The sequence below is a fragment of the Anabrus simplex genome, chromosome X (genome assembly GCF_040414725.1).
Source record: "Anabrus simplex isolate iqAnaSimp1 chromosome X, ASM4041472v1, whole genome shotgun sequence".
Classification (NCBI taxonomy): Eukaryota; Metazoa; Arthropoda; class Insecta; order Orthoptera; family Tettigoniidae; genus Anabrus; species Anabrus simplex.
In genome coordinates, this window is record NC_090279.1 from 221,068,986 (window position 1) to 221,081,677 (window position 12,692).

The 12,692-nt window shown below is 39.2% G+C and overlaps 1 protein-coding gene across 2 annotated transcripts in view; it reads right to left on the reverse strand.

The window, feature by feature from the left end:
- Window positions 1-1,909: 1,909 nt before the first annotated feature.
- unc-119 (unc-119 lipid binding chaperone) overlaps window positions 1,910-12,692 on the reverse strand; it is a 49,943-nt gene continuing 39,160 nt past the window's right edge. For both annotated transcript variants that reach the window (XM_067159092.2, XM_067159091.2), the window contains exon 6: window positions 1,910-6,669. In XM_067159092.2, the coding sequence (XP_067015193.1) occupies window positions 6,551-6,669 (119 nt within the window). In that variant the 3' untranslated portion in view covers window positions 1,910-6,550. The remainder of the gene's footprint in view (window positions 6,670-12,692) is intronic.

The following is a 12,692-nucleotide window of genomic DNA, read 5'->3' on the forward strand; positions in this document are numbered from 1 at the left end:
TACACTTTTGAGCGTGGAAAATCAATTCCTCATAGAATGGAATAAAAACATGGGGTATGATAGTTTCGGAGCGATCAACTTAAGAGAGAGAGTTTTTTTAATGCTAACTCGCAAAATACTCATATTATGCCTATATATATATATATATATATATATATATTTAAATGTACAGGAACAGAGTTAAAATCAGTTGCTTGTTCATCCCAAATTTCCTGAAATAAACACACAAACTCTTCATCCAAGATGCAAAAAGAATGAGAATAACACTTGTTAAAAGGTACAGCTTTAATGGGTTTTCTTGTAATACAATACCTTTGACATCCTTTGACAGTGCACATTTATAAAGTAAAATGAGAGAACAATATTTTCAGCTGTACCTTTCATGCGTGTAAAGTGAGCCTGAAGAGAAAATGGGCCATGCTCGTGATAGCTCTGAACACATCCAACCTTGGTGTTAAATCTCCAAATACCACTACCACACGTCACAAAACTTCAAACTGACAGGCACTGCAACCTTTCCTTATGGGCGACTCAATCAAAAGTGATATTGAAAAAGACTTCAGTTATAAGTTAGTCTGAATATCTGAAAACCTAAGGAGGAACCACAGCACACTTTTAGCAGCCGCCAGAAGGAGCAACCCACCCGGGATAGCAACCAGCACACTAATACACAGTTATTTCTCACACCAACATGAATGACATGGAATAACAACATTAGCGCTGTGGAACCTTGCTCCAAAGATTTGCCCCGTATGAAGGATTCGTGCAAGTTACTCGCACACAGCTAAAGCCTATTCAGTAGAAAGAAGGAAGATTTAGAACCAAGGCAGATCAATCCAGACTCATCAGTTTCTGGCACCAAGTTCCACACCATGTGCAATATAGAGCAATGAAGAATTTCATTCTTTATAAAATAAACATTTTAAAAAATTGAGGCAACATATAATATAAACAATAGTAATGACAATAACCTTGTTTTATGTCAGTCGTGCATTTTCCTCAGATTTTCTTCCTCTCAATGTACACTGACGTCTCGGTTTAAGGCACAAAGTTTATTTTTCAATTCAGATTTCCTTTTTTTCCATTTCAATAAAATTTTTCCCATTTTTGTAACACAGCACATATGTGATGAAGCTCTGATTGTTAAACGTATACTTTCAGAGACATTTATTAGACTAGTACCTGCTATAATCAACATTCAATATGCTCTCTAATTCCAGTCTTTGAAATGCCCACTTAACTATAGTAGAAGGTTGGCAGAGAGAATTTCACTACACAATTCATTCTACATCTAAACTAATATCTCGTCCATTTAATATCTACTGGACACCGAGAAATTAAGTTACTCTCCCACCCACTAGAGATGTTAGGAAATCAAAACTTTTCTATATACCTAGTTGTTATTTTCCAAATTAACAATGGACATTCAACTGAGTAAGAACATGTACGAGAATCCAGGGTTGGACTAGCCTCGGCTTCAATACGCGTGCACACGAAGTTTAACTGAGCTAGTCCACCACAACCAATGGACAAGTCAACAGTGGATGGATTCAACAAGTAATTCTCTGTCATTCATACAGCAAACAAAATTAAACTAGAGTAAACAAACCAACATCACAGTCGTATTTGTCGGAGCCTCAATTATAACCTTAGTACTACAGGAGGTGTTGTGCCAAGCCTAGAAACATCGTGCCTCACATCCGATGGAAACAATCATCTCGACAGCGGCCAATAAAGTTCCTGCTCATTCAGCGTGTTGTGAATGGCAGAAGGTATCTTTTCTAATGTCGCACTGACTTTTTGGCAACGATGGGATAGGAAAGGGCTAGGAGTGGGAAGGAAGCGACCGTGGCCTTAATTAAGGTGTAAAAATGGGAAACGACAGACAGTCTCTTCTTAGACACTCTAGAAGAGACACAACCCTTTATTATAAGCTTTGATTACTGATCATTAAAAGAAAGGAAAGACTTTGATAAACCAATCATGGGCCAAGTTCTACAGGGTCCAGCCGAAATAACTCATGATTTTGCAATGCTGTTGCGAGACGACCCACTGGGGGGGTGGAAACAATGACCTCAGAACATCGAGTGTTCATTGTGAAAACTTATTTCAAAAACAGAATCTGTTGTTCTGATTCACCAAATATTTTGCAGGCACTTCAACAGTGTTCCGAGCTGCAATGCTATGGGTTATGAACTTTTGATAAACAGCCTTTGCAATAAAAACTGACAGATCCCAAAATCATTGAACATGTGCGTCAAGCGTTAGCCAGAAGACCACAACGACCAGGAAATAAAATGTTGATACGTAAAGATTTGAATTTTTGCTCGTACAAAAAGGCAAACGTTGTAAATGAACAGGACATGCTGCTGCAAAGTTCCCTTGAATGCTCTAGACAATCAAACTGACCAGATGAAGCAAATTTCTACTTAACTGGAAATATCAATGCTCAGAATTGTTGAAATTGGTCACCAAAAATCCCAGGGAGATTCAACAAAAACCACTACATTCTGAGAAAGTTGTCGCTTGGTGTTGTCTGTTGCGGTTTGGAGACGTCGGTCGATGAAGCAGGTAACTCTATCAGCCAAGCTCCTGCAGTACAATCCACACAACAGACAGTAAAATCAACAGTTCGTACCACACTTAACCTCAGGCCAAAATCTGGGTATTCATTTCCCACTCACTATGGGGAAAACAAAATTCAGAACTCATTCTGTGTAAACAGTCTAATAAAAATGATAAAATAAAGCTATCAGTTACACACACACACACGTGCACGCTTGTACAACAAATGGACAAAGAAGCGTTGTGATGGACACAGACGGACAACAATGGACGCAATGGACTCAAACGAAACCAGATAGATTTCCACAAAAGCTACTTAGACCTGCTAGAAGGGGTAGCAACTAAGACAAACAGTGGTTCAGATAAATCAGTATTGACACATGTTTCATGTTCACGAAGTGGAACAGAGCTTGACACGCTGTCCCCTCCCCACCATAGTCCCTGCTCTGCAAGTACAAGATGTTACAATATGTACACCTTGCCCTTTTTTTTTTCTTTTTTTTTTGCTATCAAACTTTACTCCTTGGAAGGTAAGTCAGAGAAGAAAAACACAAATGTAAGTTCTCCTGAGATCTGTCAACCACTAGTCCTCTCCGATCTGTAGGTACAATTTTAAACTGCCAACAATTGATATAACAAGATACTATCTGCAAAACTTTTAGTGATACTTTAGTTCCCTAGCACTGAATTAGTAGGTCTTGGTTATCCTTGTGATTAGGATTGGCAACCTCTAACACCAAAAGAATCGTGCGACATCTGGCGGTGTAATTGCTAAACTTCAAATAGTATTGTTACTTATCCGCCAAGGCAAAGAAATACAGGTGAAACTTGAACTTAATTCCAGGTACATCACAGGACAGTATCGTTACCTATAGGTTACACTACAGTACCTTTAACTACGAAAACAGCATTTCCAGATCCTCAAAGAGCTGACAGCTAGCATGGCACTAAGTGCAAAGCCAATTAATAAATGAGCAAGGGTTTGGTTTCACTTTGTGATTTAAGGTTGAACTGATCGTTTAAAGAATTTCTAGAAATTCTTATAAATTATTAAGACCGAGTACTTCTAACACATGTTATTCCAATCGACAGAAAATAAATAATACGTGAAAATGAATGTTTTGCATACAAGGTCAATGTTTGCAAGTACACTCGTTCTATGAAATGCACTCTTGCGAAGGTAATGCACCACTGCGGAAATCACCGAAAACACTAAATGAAGTTAGCAAAGTTCCTACCCTTATGTCAATCAGCTGACAGGTGCACACTAGAGAAGTCTTGTAGTCCAACCCTTGACATTCTACAGCAAGATTTTAACAAGTTATGGGGGCAGTATGGCAGTACAAACCAAATGTTCTATCACAGACAACTGATGGCAGTAAGGTGCTGTGCTATCTGATTGTGCTACAAATCCACACTTCTCTGCGTTAGATCACAAACAACACCCATTCTCAGCTTTCTCAGCATTATATCAGTAAATTTCTACTGTCAAAGAAATAATACCCACAAAAATAACCCTCGATGAATATCAGTCATGTCATTACAGTATTTAGGTTTACTCGTGAGGTGTGAGCAGTCCTTCACTTGCTAGGCTACCGAGGCCAAGGGAGCCGAAACTCTTTACAGTCTAAGAATAAAGTAGGCGTAAACAAAACCACGTGGCTTCGACCACTTCACACTTACTTCTTTGTGCACACGCCCAGTAAAACAAAACAAGCTGTTTCTGAGAGTCTGAAGTATCAAATATTGAATGTGAAAGAGTTTTATTGATTGAAAATAATATTGTTCTAAGCGGAAATCTGCCGAAATTCCCTATTTATCTGCTAGCTGTACGAGTGCACAACCTTGATTCAGTTTTCTGCAACTGCTATGCACAGATGGGGTTCCAGCTGACATACTACTGTGTTAAATGCAGTTAACAAGTTTACGGAAACGTGTCCTGACCGTATAATTGCTGATATCACAAAACTAACACCAGAGTTCATCGATGATTCTATTTCAAGTGTTTACAGAGCACCGCCGGTCCTGTTACCACTCTAGGTAAAAAAAAACTTGTGTACGTGGAGGGTTCATTTAGTAGAGGATGATTTGTTTTTGTTATCTCGTACATGTTCAGGAAAAGCAGCTATATCTGTCGGTGATCAGAGCTCAAGTTTTCGAGGAATCAGATCTCCTTCTCATCCTTTAGTCATAGGGCAGATTTCTGTTAGAAGTCATTTAGATTATTTGTAAACCTACAAGGTACCACAGAATGGGTTCATAAGTCGACCACAGTTTCAGCAGGTTGATGGTCACGAGTGGCCTGCTGGAAGAACCACCTGAGGTAGCCGCACACCAATTTCAACGATCAAACTCATAGTTCTTTCACATGCCGACATGAGACATGGGAAGACATTCGGCTAAGGAAGTTAGGTTTAGTGTCTCCACTAAGATTAATGCATTTGACTTTTAAAAGGCTTACATGATTGTCTTGCAATGGGAGCATTTACTCATGTAAGGTCAGGTTCTCTTTTGGTACTTCAGGTAACAAGCAACTTAGTTTCTTGATGAAAATAATTCTGCTTAAATTCATATTTGAAGGGCCACAGGGAAAAAAACAGACAAATCAATATTTTGTCTTAAATGAGTTAGCAGTGATATACATATACTGTACTACATTTGTTTATCCAGTAACTTTTTGAAATTAGGATTTTGTTTTTCCAAATTCTGAAGGAAGTTGACTTACCTGTAACACAACACCCCAACCCTTGATCTAAGAGTGAAATACCCACATTGTACTTTTAAATGATAAACAAGCAAGAATATGTGATCTTCACAATACATAGCATATATCCCTCATGTGGGCAGTATCCCCTGCCCGCTATAAGAGGCAAGTCTCAATTTCAGAGCAGTGAGTGGTGATCACAGGGCCCCAAGCTAAGTCTGCCACTTCTTCCACCTCATTTTGCCAATCTCTTCTCTTTCGAACCCGACGGCATTAGGTTTGCGAAGCCTAGGGAATCTTAAATCTTCATGCCCTTCCTTTTCTTTTGCCGATACTTCCATTAAAAAAAGAAAAGGGATGGTTGCCCTGTTGTACTTCCTCTTCAACCTGGAGATTTGGGAACTACTGCAGAAAATAATCCTGCAAAAGATGGCAGCACAGGGATGGTGACAGCAACTACTTGAAATCTAATAAAATCTAGAACTGACGATTTAATTAGAACAAAATTATCAATCATAAATAATTTTCAGCCTGTGCAAGGTTCTTTGGCAAAGCCTTGAGAGGACGTAATTATTATCCTTTGAGCCCGATATACAACACCTGGATCATGTACCGTAGTGTAGAAGAGGTGCCGCACCGTGGGTCAAGCAAGATCAATCGCCAGGAATTTATTTACATGCGTTCCTAGCTCCGGAGTTCTTTCAGTGGTTCCACTGCTATATCCATTACAAAGACGCCTTCCACAGAAAGTAGGGTTCATATCGTGAAGTTTCCTTGCCAACGTTATGAAGCAATACTCCCTTTGTGTTCACATGTAATCCCACGGCCAGCTGACGAACTACCAGGAGGCCATGGAAGACAGTCACTAATCATAAGAATCACAATAATATGGATTTTAATTCTCCCTGCTAGATACAGTGTACGCACAGAAGTGTGGAGCGTCAATCAACCAGTCTCCAAAACATCTAGTTTCCAATAATCTTAGAAGGTTGAAGGCCTTTTCTCCGTAAAGAAAAGTCGATTCAGAGTTACGAGACAACAATGTTTCTGCTCGATACTGCCATCACAGAGAGAACAGAAGAAACAACCCTACACTGCCAACTCAATGTGGTGCGCTGTTAATAAATTAAGTTTGTGAAAATGTATAAAAAGATTAAAATTAAATGCATATATACATAGATGTATAAAATACAACAAATGGAATGTGAGAAGTGAGGATTATCTTTGTTGTCAATTTGCAATCTTTTTATCATCATCTTCAAGGAGAAGGGAAGAATATTATCACTGCTGTAGTCCACCGTCGTAAGCATAGTCCGCTTTATTGTGCATGATGAGTCGGTCGTCGACAAAGTAGAAGCTGTCCGAACGGGTCTCGAAGGGGTGTGATATCATCTCCTTCACTGAAACACAAAGTCACTTTCTTTAAAACCAGTCAAGCTCTCTTCAACCCCATTTTAAAATCAAGAATTACACACAAAAACCTGTATTTACACAAGAACATTTATACAACCCTCATTATTTCAGACTATATTTCATTTCTCCTCAACGCACCAATGTCAACCCCCAAATTCCTCGAAACATCTACAAACTTTCCTGGATGCTCGGGTGTAAAGCCCGGTCCCGTGGCTACATCTTCAGCTTATCCCAGACTCATTGTGACACCTTCCTATCTTCCATTCTCAGTTCAATACGGACAAAAATGAAATTCTTAGATTTAAACACCACATCACGTTTGAAATGAAAATCACCACCCACAATTGTCTTCCAGGTGGGAAGCCAGCAGCTAATCACACTAACAGTATTCAGTTTTTGTGCCTTATTTCTTGTCGACAAACTCGACCAAGATTTACAATAATTGAAAATCTCTGTGATTAGAATTTGATACGGAAAATGAAGCTGATTACTTGCAAACTTGACCATATCGGTTTCTTGTGCTAAATAAAGGTTTGTATACAGTCCTATCAAGCCTGGATAAAGCTTTTTGCTGTACCGACATCTGAGGTACACACTTTATTCTTTATTAATAAATTATTTTAACTAGTGACTGGCCCCACATTGCTACACCCTGTAGATCTGATCATTCAGCAAGAATTCTGTTGACTGAACAACAGACCTTTTGTACCTTCCTCGCTGGACTGTCCTATGTCTTATCTTCACGTGCTGTCACACACCAAAACACGAGCTTGTCGACTACGATTTGATGTGGAAAGCTTATTTCGGGACTAATATGCGATTCATCAGACCAAACATCACAAAGGTGAGCGTATTCTTCCGCCCCTAGCTAAATCTGACACTGCTTCCACTTCCTTAGGTCAGACTCCTCCTATCCGACCTCTCTCGTTCAACTCTTGTTCTTGGCATCAGGTTTACGAGGCCTAGGGACGCTTTCACACCCTACGTGGCCCTTCCCTTTCTTTTAACGATACCTTCATTCTTCGAAGTGTTGGAACACGTCTTTTTCCACTCTGATCAATGTTAATAGAGGATTAGGTCTGTTACGGCCTCTCTACTACATCTAGATTTTTCTTCTTACCGTCTGCCAACCGTCGCATTCTACTGCTGCCATATTCTTGCTCACTCTGCTGTTCATTAACTGGCCTGTTCCACTCCACAGCTGCTGCTCCGCTGTAACGTCCTGCTACATATTTTTCTTCGAGTAATTTCTGGACTCACTTCAGCACCTATATAAGCGTGCTATTACTTAGTTTCGCCGGTTAGACATCGAGTGAAATTATCCCTGAGTGGAGAGAGCAGAATATTTCGAAGGCGGCTGGTCCGTTGCGATGTTTTACATTTTTATTCTGTGAAAAGCTGCATTGAAAATCTTCATACAGACTGGGTGAGCAAATGTTATAACCTTTTCATTTTTCATGTTTCCATCAAGACTTGAAGACTGAACTATTAATTATTCTATACCCCTCTGGTTTTCATTCTAACAGAGTCAGACTGATATCTTCTACTTTATATGATAAACTACATCTGGACAAATGTTAGAAGTGTTGCCACATCCTGAACTTTTCTTGAGGCCGGAGCGGTCGCTCACACTGCCAACTTATAGGGTTTAAGCAGCCTGGAAAAATCCCCCTTCCTTTCCTTCCCTTCTCAGTTAGTCTCTTTTTTTTTTTTTTTTTTCCCACGGTATTAACTCATATATTTGTGTCTTGTAATGTCCTCTAACTCTCTTACCCCCTTTTGGGTTTGATATTTGATTGTAAGTGTGGCCTTTAATCACTATTGTCAAATTGCATTAATACCCCCCCTTTCTTTCTTAATCAGTGTCATTTTCAAAAACAAAAATTTAAAAAACATACTAATTGTAATTTCTTTGCCGATTGCGGGTCTTGGTTTTTTTGCAGAAACTTATTGGTGTTATTCGCAAGAATTTTTAATCAAGATCTGTCTCGATTGCATTCTATTGTTAAAAGGGCCGAGCCCTTACTAAAATCTTTGTGATTCCTATTCTTGGATTGTTGCACTCTGCCTGTTCTAGTCATTTATGGTTGAAATATAACTTACTTGAATTGATTCCCTTTTCTTTAATTTTTGTTTGTGTTCTCCCTTTTTTTTTTTTTTTTTAAAGATTCTGCACTTACCATGGTCGGCCCGCCGAAGTTCCACCGACTCTGCTAATTGATGATAAATGTCATGTCTAACACATTAGTTTTTTTTTTTTTGCTAGTTGCTTTACGTCGCACCGACACAGATAGGTCTTATGGCGACGATGGGACAGGAAATGGCTAGGAGTGGGAAGGAAGCGGCCGTTGCCTTAATTAAGGTACAGCCCCACCATTTGCCTGGTGTGAAAATGAGAAACCACGGAAAACCATTTTCAGGGCTGCCGATAGTGGGGTTCGAACCTACTATCTCCCGAATACTGGATACGGGCCGCAATTAAGCGACTGCAGCTATCGAGCTCGGTACACATTAGTTTTTGTGTTGCCGTAACCTAACGAGATTTATCGTTTTGGATATCTGACATATGTCCTTCCGTGGTCTGACAAGTTCCCACCAGTGAAATGATACCTGCCCGCCTTAGGTGCTGAGTAGCTCGAAATGTATACTGTTTGATCCTTTGTGCCGTGGGTCGATCATTGTTCATTACCTGTGCTGTGATATACATCGTTTTCGTCATTTCTATGAATATATCATTTATTGATACCACACACTATTCCTTTTCACCACAGGTGCCAAAAAATAAGTTTTAGGTATCAATATAGGCATGGAGGGAATGGATAAAATAGGTTCTTATTGTTTCAAAATAGACGCAATGAAATTAATGACATACATCAGAAGGAATACTGTACAAGCAGAAATAATACAGTATGTTTACATATATTTAAACAGAGAATGCAATGTAGCATTAGTGTCGTTTCTACCAGAATTTTTTGCACACTAAATCAACTAACATCTTTTGAAGAATATACCTTATGAATATATATATAAAAATAGGCTGAAACTGCAATTTAATATTGCAAAATTAAATAAATGATAGCTCTAGAGAATGTTGCTTCAGATGTACTGTGCTATGTGAAACGGCACGGCAAAGTGTGTATTTAAATGTAGTGGATTGCTGAGTCTGGCAGCTGATAAACACCCTTCTATTTTTATTAAAAAAAATTTTTTTTTTGCTAGTTGCTTTATGTCGCACCGACACAGATAGGTCTTACGGCGACGATGGAACAGGAAAGGGCTAGTAGTGGGAAGGAAGCGGTCGTGGCCTTAATTAAGGTACAGCCCCAGCATTTGCCTGGTGTGAAAATGGGAAACCACAGAAAACCATGTTCAGGGCTGCCGACAGTGGGGTTCGAACCTACTATCTCCCGAACACTGGATACTGGCCGCACTTAAGCGACTGCAGCTATCGAGCTCGGTAAACACCCTTCTAGGGTCAAAAAATAACATGTCTATAAACTGCATCAGAAACTTAGAGTTTGTGAAAAGAAGAAAACCAAACATATTTCCTTTATCTATGAAATAAGAAATTATATTTTAAACATTTATATCTTTGTTGTACAGCTGGCAGAAAATTACTTTCCCTCTCGTAAAGCACAGGAAAATTGCAATCCCTTGCCTTATTAATCAAGTTTGCCTTTTTAGATGTTTTGTAACACTAGCACTTCATTTCAGTTTCTAGCCTGAACTGTAAAGAAAAGTCAATACCAATGATCACTACACTTGCATTGTATGTGTATACAATATACTGCCATGTACTGTATTAAAGAGACAAAAACCTCTATTGAGCACACTGTGCACTATTACTGTTCACCATGTTAAGACAAAGTAGTACAGACGAGTTTTTGAAACTTTAAATCAATATGTAGATGTAGCAATCTCTAGCACAGTACAGTACTTGAAAAACTCCTTAATGTTCGTTTGTTTTCTCCATTTCAGTTTAGCAATGATATTTTCACTGTGAAATCCTGGGTCAAATTTACACCTTTTTCATAGTATTGTTTGTAATAGAATTCTTTCAGTCGCTTAACAAAGCCAAGAGCCTCACTGTACGAGGTTATTGGCAGGACATTCATTTCCATATTTACTTCAAAGTTGTCGTTAGCATCACTTTCACTCCCGCTTTTGTCAGAATCTTCATTTTTGTCGTTCTTCCCTTGGATTGACTGAAGAATTGTTCTTGTGTCTTCACTCTCAAACTCTGTTGGAATATCTGAATCAGTTTCAGTATAGGTGTTCACTTGTACAATGTAACCTGCTGCATTAATCAACTGTTGTGTTGTTTCCATGCTGTCAGGAAGGGTATCCGATTCTATTTCGGGATGTCCACCACTAGCGGGAAAGTCGGCTTTCAGAAAGCAGTTACGAATTGTTGAGGCTGTAACGTTTTTCCATGCACTGGTTATCCACGAAATTGCTTGGAGAACATTCAGCCCCTCTGTCAGTGTTTGAAGGGTTACTTCATTCCCGTTATGTTCTGATACTATGTGCTTAATCTCTAACTTTTTGTAGATAACCTTAAGTTCTGGATCACTCCTTGGTCAAGCGGCTGAGAAACTCATGTTACATTTGGTGGGAAAAAGACGATCTTCACATTTTGCAACTTAATTGTATCCGGATATGATGCTGCATTATCGAGGAATAATAACAATTTTCGCTCCTGGCGTATCATCTTTCTATCCAATTGTCCTAGCCACTCTGTCATCATTTCTCTGGTCATCCATGCTTTTCTATTCGCTTTCCACTCAATGCCAAACTTCGTAACGTCCATATTCTTACAACACCTTGGTTTTGCAGCTTTTCCTTATCACAAGGGGCTTCTCCCGTTCTCCACTCATACTTGCACATAACAAGACCGTACCGGTAAGACTTTTCCAGCAGTACAACGATTTGCTTTGAAACACAAAGTTTGGTCGGGTAAAGCACGGAAAAATAATCCAGTTTCATCGGCATTCAAAACATTTTCTACAGCATAACCTGTCTGTGATTGAAGGTATTTTTTCTTACCAGTTCAACGATCTCCATATTAACAATGGATGATTCTCCGCAAATCACTCTGAGGTTGATACAATGTCGCTTTCTGAATCTTTCTAGTCAGCCATTCGAGGCTTTGAAATCTCCAATACCTAATTCTGCCGCGAATTCTATCGCTTTTGCTTGTGTCATTGGTTCTGTCACAGGGACATTCTGACTTCTTATTTTAGCGAACCACTCTAGCGTTGAGAGCTCCACTACCACTTTGAAACAGTTTAATGCTCTGTTCGTTGTCATTTAAATGCCATTCTTTCACAAGTTCCTCTTGCTTTTTCACAATTTCAGCTGCCTGTGTCTTTCCAATCTTGAACACTTCGGACAGTTTACGCACACCACACTTCTCACGTTTATAATAGTCTATTATGCCTACCTTTTCTTTTAGAGTTAAGAACTTCCTTAGAGCCATGTTTACACCAACTTACTAACATAAAACTGAACACATCAAAAGCCCACGAGTCAATGAAAAGTAACCTGACAGTGAAGGTACGAATTCCAGCGCTGTCAAGCATGTCAGATCACACAACTTCCAGAAGTGATAGCGTAGCTTAGTGTTGCCTTCCAAGAAGGTGTACAGCCTGGACCAAAAGTCACGGTGTCTGCGATGGTGGTGAATTATTGTTTTAAGAGGAAGTACAACAAGGTAATCATCCTCTCTTAACAAATTAGTGGAAAATAAATTAAAAATAAAAACAAAATTATTTATTCAACAAAGGAATTTGGAAACGCAGTACAAAATAAAACAAAAAATAATCTAATTAGGCCGAAAAATTACTAACGGATCAAAAGGGAACGTGCGTTCCCTGAGTAACAGTACACTTGTAATTTACACCCCCTTGATTAATCCACTGTTGCACATAAAGCGGATGACGAGATCATCAGTAGTCACATCATCGCCTAGTATGCGTTCGAGTGCTTCCTGCAGGCCGAGGCTCCGTCT